Source organism: Aspergillus chevalieri, chromosome 3, assembly GCF_016861735.1.
Source record: "Aspergillus chevalieri M1 DNA, chromosome 3, nearly complete sequence".
Classification (NCBI taxonomy): domain Eukaryota; kingdom Fungi; phylum Ascomycota; class Eurotiomycetes; order Eurotiales; family Aspergillaceae; genus Aspergillus; species Aspergillus chevalieri.
In genome coordinates this window covers 1421465-1432696 of record NC_057364.1, presented here as the reverse complement: position 1 = coordinate 1432696, position 11232 = coordinate 1421465, and the positions used below count along the sequence as shown (strand labels likewise).

General features: G+C 50.9%; 5 protein-coding genes across 5 annotated transcripts; 2 read left to right on the top strand and 3 right to left on the bottom strand.

Moving 5' to 3' along the window:
- Positions 1–483: 483 nt before the first annotated feature.
- On the top strand, positions 484–1948 carry ACHE_30518A (uncharacterized protein; the record flags this gene model as incomplete). The annotated part of the gene is made up of 3 exons (XM_043277145.1): positions 484–567; positions 636–710; positions 782–1948. The coding sequence occupies 3 exons, from the start codon at positions 484–486 to the stop codon at positions 1946–1948; spliced, it is 1326 nt and encodes a 441-aa protein (XP_043135053.1).
- Positions 1949–2873: 925 nt separating this feature from the next.
- On the bottom strand, positions 2874–3455 carry ACHE_30517S (uncharacterized protein; the record flags this gene model as incomplete). Its single annotated transcript, XM_043277144.1, has 1 exon — positions 2874–3455. One exon carries the CDS (start codon positions 3453–3455, stop codon positions 2874–2876), a length of 582 nt encoding a protein of 193 aa, XP_043135052.1.
- A 590-nt stretch (positions 3456–4045) lies between these two features.
- Positions 4046–5104, bottom strand: ACHE_30516S (uncharacterized protein; the record flags this gene model as incomplete). Its single annotated transcript, XM_043277143.1, has 1 exon — positions 4046–5104. One exon carries the CDS (start codon positions 5102–5104, stop codon positions 4046–4048), a length of 1059 nt encoding a protein of 352 aa, XP_043135051.1.
- Positions 5105–6983: 1879 nt separating this feature from the next.
- Positions 6984–7930, top strand: ACHE_30515A (DUF2985 domain-containing protein; the record flags this gene model as incomplete). Its single annotated transcript, XM_043277141.1, has 2 exons — positions 6984–7076; positions 7151–7930. The coding sequence occupies 2 exons, from the start codon at positions 6984–6986 to the stop codon at positions 7928–7930; spliced, it is 873 nt and encodes a 290-aa protein (XP_043135050.1).
- A 276-nt stretch (positions 7931–8206) lies between these two features.
- On the bottom strand, positions 8207–11107 carry ACHE_30514S (uncharacterized protein; the record flags this gene model as incomplete). The annotated part of the gene is made up of 6 exons (XM_043277140.1): positions 8207–9068; positions 9129–9485; positions 9540–9903; positions 9966–10126; positions 10184–10940; positions 10999–11107. The coding sequence occupies 6 exons, from the start codon at positions 11105–11107 to the stop codon at positions 8207–8209; spliced, it is 2610 nt and encodes an 869-aa protein (XP_043135049.1).
- Between the last annotated feature and the right edge of the window lie 125 nt (positions 11108–11232).

Genomic DNA, 11232 nt, shown 5'->3' with positions numbered 1-11232 from the left:
ATGAGGAAAGAAGAGCTGAAGGCGTAGTGAAGAGGAACGTGTAGAGACTGCGGACAAACCCCGGCCGTAGAAGCGTTTAAGCGGGATTAATTGCCCCGCCCCCCGGGGAGAATTTGGTAGCGCAATAGTTTGGGTATGTATTTGATTACTCTGTAGAAATGATACGCAGTGATCAGCGAAAATGGGTGGGGAAGAGAGAGACATTTTAGCGTTTTGCCGTTTTGCCGTTTTGCAGTGTATCCATTTACCACCAAATCCCCAAATGAGCGTCTCCCTCCAATCAGTTGATAGTTGGCTCCATCCAGACTCATGCATGGCCGCAAAGATGCTTTGAGACAGTTATAATGGTTACTTGCAAGGTTTTAAATACCTATCTTACGTCTTTTTCCATTGCTTCGTTTTTGCTCACCATTCTATTTGTTATATCACCTCTCCTGACTGCCGTTGGAAAGTGATTTGATATACTGTTGTTCGACTATCACCATGGGTTCTATCGGCCAGACAAATGGCATTCCCAATGATATTGTGGATTTGACGGTTCTCGGATTAAACAGTGGCACGTCGATGGTAAGGTTCAGAAGACTGCTTGTGTAGAATATGGAAGTATAATAGTTAACTATATTCCTATATTGCAGGACGGAATCGACTGTGCCCTTTGTCACTTCTACCAAGAAACTCCTGAATCCCCCGTGTGCTTTGAGCTTCTCAAGGTATGTGCGGACTAGACAATCAAGCCCCTCCGATGTACCTAAAAACCACCCACTAAGATATATCTCAATAGTACGGCGAGATCGACCTCGAGCCCACCATCAAAAAACGCGTGATGAACATCATCCTGCACAACCAATCTTCTCCTTCAGAACTATCAGAAGTCAACGTCACCCTGGGAGAAACCTTCGCCTCGGCCGTCAAGGAATTTTGCCACAACCACAGTGTCGACATTTCCACTATCGACGTCCTCGGCTCTCACGGCCAAACCATCTGGCTCCTCTCCATGCCAGAAGAGGGCGAGGTCAAAAGTGCCCTCACCATGGCCGAGGGGTCCATCCTGGCGTCTCGCACAGGCATCACATCCGTCACGGACTTCCGAGTCAGCGACCAAGCGGCTGGTCGGCAGGGCGCGCCATTGATCGCTTTCTTTGATGCTTTGCTCCTGCACCATCCGACGAAACTGCGTGCGTGCCAGAACATCGGTGGTATCGCTAATGTCTGTTTCATCCCGCCCGATAACAAGGGTGGAGTAGATGAATGCTACGATTTCGACACTGGTCCGGGGAATGTCTTCATTGACGCCGTGGTGCGCTATTACACAAATGGTGAACGCGAGTACGATAGGGACGGCGAGATGGGCGCCCGTGGCACAGTTGATCAAGCACTGGTGGACGAGTTCCTTCAACACAAGTACTTCAAATTGAATCCGCCCAAGACAACCGGCCGAGAGGTCTTCCGGGATACCCTTGCATTTGATCTGATCAAGAAGGCGGAGGCCAAGGGTCTTTCACCCGATGACGTGGTCGCAACCGTGACCAGAGTCACGGCCCAGGCGATCGTCGACCATTACCGGCGATATGCGCCCCAAGGGATGGAAATCGCCGAGATTTTCATGTGTGGGGGCGGTGCCTATAACCCTAATATTACGAACTATATCCAAAAGAATTATCCCAATACGAAGATTCTCATGTTGGACGATGCTGGTGTTCCTGGGGGAGCGAAGGAGGCGATCACCTTTGCCTGGCAAGCAATGGAAGCGGTCGTTGGACGGTCAATTCCGGTTCCAACTCAGGTTGAGACACGCCAGGAGTATGTGCTGGGAAAGGTGTCACCGGGGAAGAATTATCGGAAGGTGATGCGTCAGGGGATGCTCTTTGGGGCAGGCCGCGATCATCTCTCGCCTGTGAAGGATATGATTAACTACATTGATGGGAAAGTCTTGTCCAATAAGTGGTAATTAGTTGCCCTACTAGAAGGGCATTTGTTTAATACAAAATCTCTTCATTTTAATGTATTTATAGCCAGATAATTCAGTATTCTCATCCATGACTGATTTTGGTTCGTTAGAGGATACCAAAGCTTCTGTTGGCTAGGAAAGGGCCTGTGCAAGAGATAGTATCTCGGAATAGAGATTAATTCTTGTGTCCGAACTAGCTAATGAATGGACGCCTATCGGAGGCTATAGCTACATATGGAGGCATTTTATTATTTTGAATGAGACTGTCACCATTATTCATGATCTTTATCCTCATCGTTATTGCGCTTGGCCACTTTCGTAGGATTTTCATCTTCAAAAGCCCACCGTCTTTTTCTAGAGACCCAGTTGGAACGAGATTCTGTGAGAGAATGTACATCAAAGAAATGACGCCGAAGGCCTGTTGTACATCATACTGCTTGTTTTGACAGCGCGGGTGGGGACACTGGACCCGTGCTTCGGATTGGCACAATTTCATGTGCCCATCAATGTGGTTTAGAAGGGTGGCCTTTGCCAGCCACTGCTGAAATCTTTCGCTGGGGTTCTTGGTTTCATCACCCAAGCAAAAAGGGCAGAGTCCAGCTGCCACCAATGTATACCGGAATTTTAAAATCCCACATCGAGGTTGGAGATTCGCTAAATGGTATTGGTAGTGTTGGGCCCAATCATCTTCGCTGTACGAGAACTGGGCACACAGGTAACAGAACTGTACAAAGGCACGACTCGCACGACGGTGGGCTCTCTTGCCATTCTTGTAACTCTGCTGATAGGGAGGGGCATTCAAAGACTTTCTTTGACATTGTAAAATATGCATTGCACGGACCTGGAGGCCAAAGCTACTACATATCAGGGTCGGACATCATGCATTTCATATATTCTGTGGAACGTACCTTGACATTGGCAGTTGTCATACCAGACAATGCCCATCTATAGGATTTATTCTGGGATAATATGCAACTTTCTCGGTGGATGTGCACAGGGAGATCATATCACGTAGACATTGCTTTCCTTCTTCACTGTCAAGAGGCACTTCTTTAAACAAGGCTTCCTGAATCCGAGATCTTTCAGGCATATACTTCCTGTAAATATCAAAGAGGCACGTTAAATCACGCTCTGTAAAGTCATTTCCTGCAACGTATTCATCATAGGCTGTGTCCCACCATTGTTTGACAAATTCTGCACGCTTTTTTCTAAGCCTTTTAGCTTTTCTGCTATAAAGCTGGTTTCGCTCCAGGACAAGATCTTTATGAGTTTCAAATTGACCTCCAATCCGCTTTCCTAGCTCCGCAATTTTCTCGTTGAGGGCTCTAATTTCATCATCTTGTTCGAATTCGGCTAGTCCAGCAGCATTAAGATGCCGTGGGACGTTAGGGTCTCGATGATGAGCCATATTCTGTTCCAGTTCACGGCACTCATAATCCGGCTCCATGTCCCAAAATAATGCCTGTATATCTAAAGCTTTCAGTGCAGACTGATACTTAAGGAACATGCCGTGATTCTGGTGGTCAAGTCCTTGGCTACGTGTAGCCTCGGGCGCCTTATCTAGATGAGATGATCAGTAGGACTAGGAAAATGTGGGAGATAGGGAGTTATACAGTCAATTTTATTTGCTACTCCCGCTCTGATTCCGTGAACTCGAAGGCGGTCTCTAAACCCGTCCCGTTCAGCCAGGCTTGTAAAATTATGATGAAGTGAAGAGAATGTCAATCCTCTCTTCTTTTCAGTTCCCTACGAGGTCACCATGCGGAAAACAGGAAGTGCCTGGGCGCGATCTGTCCACTCAAGCGTGAAAGATTGTCTCCCTGGCGGAGGCTGTTTCGACAAGAGCTCATCAACAGAGGAAATATTCTTAAATGCGCCATCCGCAATTCCATGAACAATAACCCAGAAGACAAAGTTCATCCCAAGCACAGGATGCTCCCAGAACCAGCTCCTCGGCCTAAGCATCATAGAGTCAGCAGCCTCACCCTAAGCTCACCCGGGCGGCATCCATCCAACTTTGAGAACGCTCGCCTGGATGTCTGTGAGCGGCTGGTGAACTTGTCATTGTCATGGCTAATCTCAACGGCTAGAAGGCGTTCAAGTGGTAGCAACCTTCACGGGCCACATCATAAGCTGGCTTAACTGCGCGTTGTGTAGATTCGAGACGGCTGTTTGAATCTTAAGAACTTCCTCTTTGAAACCCGCTAGAAACCAGCAGTCCATGAGGGTGTTGACGACATAGAAATGAGCCAAGATGACCAGCGAAAGTCCCCAGCCAAGATCCACCGGTTCGCCCATATCCAGCAAGGCGATAAAGTCATCTGAAACCAAGCTCGGCCAAGACTGCACTGTGGCCTCTTCAAGATTGGCCTGAATGTCGGAATCATCTGGCGAACCCCGTTCGCTGACCGAACACTTTAACACAGCCACAACGCGCGAGTAAACCGTTTCCAGGACGTCTATGGCTCCTGATGGTGCATATCCCGCCCAGTCCGACGACGCCGGAGAAGATCCGGGAGTTAAGCGGAGCCCATTGCTATCGGGAGGTTGTATGGCGTCGCAAGAAGCCCTCAGGTCCGCGATGGCTTGACAGGTTCCCTGGGCAAATGATAAAAAGCGCGGGGAGCAGTGATCCAGATTGGACAAGGATGAAACAAATGGAAGATCATCCCAGTAATCCGCGCCATGGAAATGTAGGACCATCGGCCGCATGCGGCTGGCTTTTAAGGCAGGCCATTGATCACGGATCACGGTGGGCACCCCTCGGACAAGATGCAGCCAGCTCAGATGGGGCTTGCAAATCGGCCCGGGTGGTTGTTGGTTTAGAGTCGTAGCGAACGGGTTCAGTTCGGGGACCTGGAGGGACGCATAGACGAACGCGACGAGGAGGAGAGATCCAGCGTAAACAGCTTCAGCATTGGCATTGGATATCCTGGCCACCTCTTCCCTAAATCCCCGTAGCCCTCGCTGATGATGATCCATTACCACCAGCAAATCTACTGCATCTCTCTCGCCTCGCCGTTGCCCGGTCTGCTCCGTGATCATATGTATACCACCCAAGGCGAGGAGCAGGTGCATAAGATAGGGGTGGCTTACAGCGAGGTCTGGGATCACCCGCCGCCAGACCATGCTCCGTTTCGGATTGAGGGACATCATTTGGGCCGTGTGCAAGTGGAAAAAACTGCATGGAGAGGAGGTTGTCCATATTCAACGAGTGGTCATTTACTGGAGTGGGAATGCTCGCCGACCACGACGCATATATCTCAAATGGTCTCAGAAAGGGTTGCGGGTCATGGATATTAGGACTCCCAGCACAGCGATGCCGGGAACGTGGCCGTTCCCGTCGTGTTCTGTCGGAAGTTGCTGGGGGTTCGGGGAAGGAGCATGGCTCACCGCGGGAAGCGCAAGAGCCACAGACAGGACGGGCTTCATCACACTATAGACGCGTGAATAGGAGAACTGGGAGAGCAGGCCAGAAGAGCAGACCAGAAAGGCGGACTTACTTTGACCCGTCGCGACTTGCAAGTGAAGCACCCAAGGCGCGATTTTTGGTGGCGGGCGCGGTGTCTCTTGCGCGCTTGCTCAATATTTGGAGCCGCTGTCTCTTCACCCATGAATGAGGCGCTGCTCAGAGAAAAGCCCAGCATGACCACTTAGGAAGAGTATACATATATGATATCACAAGGTTATCGGCATCAAAGCGGAGCAGATTGGGCGATTCCAGAGATCAGGACTAGGACTGGTAGGCAGAACTTCAGAAGCTGCGGCCGACCAAGACTGCCAAGAATGCCCGAAACGCTAGTCCTGATTGGATGGATAATAGCAGTCGATAACCTCAAACGTTTCACCCCCATTCAAGGTGCAAAGCTTCCAATAGGGCTGTACCAAACTGTTGGTTGCGTTTGACCATTGCCATGGATGAGATGAGGTTGTTGATGTCATCAGTATCTTCGCATTTCTCAAATACAGGCAGGGCTTGACCGAGGGCTGAGTAAGACAACCCGACTTGGGAGTCTTTCCGGCACCGGGTCGGGAACGTTACAATTGATAAATCCTGGTAACAGACCCGCCCGTATTCGCATTTTGCAAGTGGGACGGGGCAAGCTATGACCTTCAGGCTTGAGCTTAGTTTGAATAGCCTTTGGAGCCCCACACGACGAGGATCCGGAGAAAGCGCAACTGCTCAAGGCAAGCAAAGGTCGGATCTGCAAAAGGCAACCAACCTGTTCAAGCATCATGCTCAATGGATCTCCGGAGAACTATCTGTAAATAGACATGGGAATAGCCGCATGTAGAATGCAAATACGTACTCCGTACATCAAGGACCCACCCCAACCTGGCGTCTGTCAGAGGTCCACAACCGTTATACCCAACCTACAGAAGCCTCCACCCATAAAGGGCATGAAAAACTAAGTCCGATAGCACAACAGCTGGTATAGTTGAGCAAAACTAGTAAGAGCAAAAAGGACCGTGATATAATGGCTGCTGCCTCGGATGGGTAGTATGCTCAAGCAGCGGTTTTGTAACTGGCGTCCGTCCCCATTGTTTCCCCTGTCTCTCTGTGAGTATCGAAATGCGCCGGGGAGAAATTGATTGGTGAGAGGAGCATATCGAACTTGAAATGGATTTAAACCCTCAAAGAGTCAATCTTCATAACAGATACAGGTAGTCTCCTGTGCAGTATTTGGGGTTGAAAATCTCAGCAACTCTCCAACCATGGTAGCCTTATATCTCATCGGTTCGTTATCGTATAAATTGTATAAACAAAAACCACTATTTGAACCAGAAAGCTAAGATGTCTTCTCTATGTTTTGATTGGTAGACTGCCTCAGACAGTGGCGTTGGGTGGACTCGCGGCAGAGTTCTTACTAGCGTTCCCGAACCAGAAGCAGGGTTCAACAGGGGTATAGAATTGCCCTTCAGGCCCATTCCCTCTCTCATCCTTTCCACGACAGTAATACACACTTGATACAAGTACCGCTCCTTATCTTGCGACAATCTTTCCCGTGCCTCATTCGAATCTTGCAAAAAGATCATGGCACAATGCGACCCGCTTAGTAGGGCTGACCGTGGAGCTCTAGACATGTCTCCAGCCCTAGAGAACAAGGAAATCGAAATACATGTCAAGGTAAGCAGCATCCTTAATGTCTGCATCTACCTAAAGCTCTGTATAAAGCGAACTGACACTAGTTGATGGGATAGCTCCGTACAAGCAACACTTCCCCCGAACATATCCCAACCGTAATGGATCAGAGAGCTTGGCTTACTCAGGCGTGGCGTTGGATCACAACCCCGAGAGGGTTCTTCATCACCATCTACGGACTGAACATAGTCGCCTGGGGCGGGATGCTATTCCTGCTAATCTGCAATGCCGCCCCAGCCATGTGCCACCCGTCCTGCAACGATCGATACTCCTCCCGCCGGATCTGGATCGAGATCACCTCCCAGATCCTAAACGGGCTATTCTGCGTGACGGGGTTCGGACTTGCGCCGTGGCGGTTCCGGGATCTGTACTGGTGGTGCTGCTGGCGGATGTCGGGGAGGGACCGGGAGAAGAGCCTCGCTGGCATCACGCGCTTGGCTAGCATTCATCAAGCGTGGTATCGCTTACCGATTGTTGTATCATGTGTTGGCTGTGATGGGGACTGTGGTTGCGAGCAAAACAAATCTGCTACTACAGAGGCTCTTGACCTCTCGATAAATGGGGCTTGCGCACCGGCGACGGCGACGTGGAAAATGGATTTTGTGGTCTGGTGCAACATGTGGAATACCATATTCCAGGGATGCTTGACTGGCTGTATGTTGGGGATGAACAGATTCAACCGGCCCAGTTGGACGACGGGCTTATTTGTTGCCTTGGCCTGTGTTGTGGCTGGTGCGGCGGGGTATATGGTCTTCCGCGAGACCAGGAGGGTTGCGAGGTCAACAGAGACGAAAACAACCGATAGTGCTGTTGCAGAGAAGGGGGAGAACTGTGTTTGAAATTCCCGTATGGTACGCCTGATCCTGGGCTATTGCTGTATGTATGTAGCTTAATACTTCCATTCGCTGTATCTTCTCCAAGTCATCATTACCTCTGTAGCGCAACGATGTCGAAGAGCCACCTTGTAGTGATAACATCTCGAAACGCCCAGGAACGGACCGACCGTTACATACGAATCTCCTTAGAGAAACCAGAAAGCAAAGGAAGGCTGCTATTATTCGTGCTCTATGAAGGTACAAGACTACCGAAACTCCATGACTTTTCCTGCAGACAATTTACCCCCTCTTCTTACCCTTCGATATTCCTCGAAATCCAGTAACAACCTGGTCTCTGTCCGTGTCCGTGTATTGGCCGCTCTCCAGCATCCATACACCTTCACCACGGCGGGCCTTGACAATCAACTTCCTCCTCCTTGAATGAATCGACGCGTGCAAGCTCTTCGCAATACCCGCGCTCGGGTATATCAAGACCCCAAACATGGCGAAACCAGATTTAGACACCATATTCGACATGCCCTTGCCGACTCCTTTAACCGCACCCTTGGCTCCATCCTGTTGCATCCCTTGGTATGGCTTGACGACTATGTCGCTCACTGACTCCGTCATCCCCCACACGAACCCATTTCCCGCTACGGCAAAGCCGCTCTTAATGTCTGTAACCGGACCGTGATCCCGGGGCTCCTCGCCGTGGAATCGAGGGATGTTACGCAGTCCTTCAGTCAGCGCAAGTGGGATGTCAACGGTCATGCCCTTGAGAGCGGTGGGGACAAAGCTGCCCAGGCTCTTAGCGGAGGCACCGGCCATTCTCGCGAAAAGCTTTCCTCCGCCTTGATCGGATCGCGGCTTAGTGTTGCTACTCGCAGCACCAGCACCCGCGGCCACCTTTCCCTTCACGATATTTGTCGACGTGGACCCGGCAGATGAGCTGCTTGTGGGCATGTGGGAGGTCTGGATAGACATACTGCTCGAACGCCGGTCCTTACGACGCTTGTGGTAATCCTGATACTCCTGGACAGGCTTGTAAAATGTCCCCAAAAGCGAACCAGTGAGGTCGGTGGTGGTGTGCATCACGGCAGACGCTCCGCCCGTGATGGGATCCCATCGACGGTTTTCGATCAGTAAAGGTTTAATGGGATGTCTAGAAGTCCGTCAGTAGCTGAGACCAGCAAGGGAGAAAACGTAGAGTCATTCAACGTGCATGGTGAGATTCTTCTGGTCGATCAACCCGTCCGCAACTAAAGCCTCTGCGGCGAACTTTGAAAGCTCGAGCTTTTGTCGACTCTTGGGTACGGATACCGACCACACGGCAGGCTGGGATGGGTATAGTTCGCATTGCAGACGGTCGAGGGGAAGGTTCCGATGGAATGACGCGACTGCGGCGTGAACGCCCGACTCTGAGCTCATCTTGTGCGCAATGGTCGAGGCTGCCGCCGCTGCTTGTTCGCTGAGACAATACCGAATGCCAGCGGCCAGCGCATCGACGGTAAGCTGCTTATGTGGGATAGGGGCAGGTCCAGCACCGGCTGCAGCGACCATGGCGCCCCAGAATGGCTGGCTGTTTAAGAACTGTTAGTTGGCGGAATGATAATAGTCTAGACAAAGTACTGACTCTCCGAAGAAGGGAACAATAAGTGTTGGCTTGGAATACCGCAATCCGCAAGCTGTGGTACCCGCCCCTCCGTGATGCACGACAGCCGCCACATGGTTGAACAGCCATTCATGTGGGCAGTCCCCGATGTAGTAGATGTTGTCGTGGTGTGCGCCGCCCAAGTTGGACCAGCCTTTGGAAACGACCGCCCGCGCGCCAACTGCGTTTACAGCGTTGATAACAGTGGCGGTGATCCGTTCCGGGTCTTCCAGTACGATACTGCCGAACCCAATATAAACCGGTGGAGGACCAGATGCGAGGAAGGCTTTTAGGTCAGCTGGAGGCTCGTATTTCGGGGTATCACGAAAGAAAAAGCCGCAGACATCTATTGAAGGGTCCCGTTAGTTTCAAGTTGAGACAGCACAAACCAATCTGTTCACAACCCACCGATATAAGATGGCCAATCCAGAGGCTTGGGAACAAGCGCTGGGGACCAACAGTATGTAAATGGGACCTTTAGTATTTCTGCAAGATGAGGGCCTTCAAACGTAGCCACATCTTCCAAGTCGAGGTCTTTTCGTCGCCATTCGTTGATCACGTCGCCCAGTCTGGAAGTGTTGGTTAACCTTCACTGCTCTTGAAATAATGTGTTGTTGGTTTCCTACCCTTGCCATGTAAGCCAATCCACCACGCCGTAAGAAACATAGTTCTTCAAACTTTCGTCTGCATTGCCACTGCTCATATTCGCCAGTGGGTGTGGAAAAGCTTTCGTGCTGCTCCAGGGCATGGTGAACATTAAATGCACCGGGATGCTCAACGCCTGCGCACAATGGACGTGAGCCAAGCTCGGCGGGTTAGCGATAATCGCATCAGCCACAAAAGGCACTTGAGTATGCATATCAGGATCAATGCAGGATCGCCAGCACCCGCGCAACATCTCGCGGACCATGATGCGTTTGCGCTGGATATCACCTGCCAGCAGGCTCTCCATACTTGGAATCAGGCCAGGATTCTTGACCATGTACGTCATCAGGTCAGCTGGATCGCCCCGAATCGGGTAGAATTCCAATCCAGAGTCCCTGACGAAACTTTCAAACACATCGTGCGTAGCTAGTCGCACGCGGTGTCCATATCGCTGGAGTTCGTTTCCAAGGGCAATGAACGGTTGCACGTCGCCTCGGCTCCCGACGACTTGGATAACGATATTCAGCTTGACCTTCCAGCTCTTTTCAATTTCGACGACAGACTCGGGATATGCCGGTGGCGGTCCAGAGATCTGTATTGTATCGTCGGCTGATTGCGGGGCCAGCTCGGAGTAACCTGGCGGGGGTGTCGTAGGTCGTCCTAGAAACGGACGACTGTATAGTTTGGAGAATCCTCGCACGAACCTGGAGTCCCAGTCGATACTCACGCGGCCGTCATCTGCAGATATCATATTAGCCGCCTTCAGATACCCCGTTATAGGTCTTATAGACCGTACCGTTCATATTGACGCCGCTTTTGCCAATGGCCGCGGCGGGGAGAGATGGAGGAAGCATCACTGGTTCTGCCGGTAGCTCGAACACCTCCAGATTGTCATTGGTAGCCATGGTGGCTAGACTCAGATGGAGTGAATAAGAGTGAGGAAGTTAGAGTCGGTCAAAGTGGTATTCTTGGCTCCACGCCTCCTTTTGATCGTCCATGTGGCAAAGATCAAACTTCCGGCACCGACATG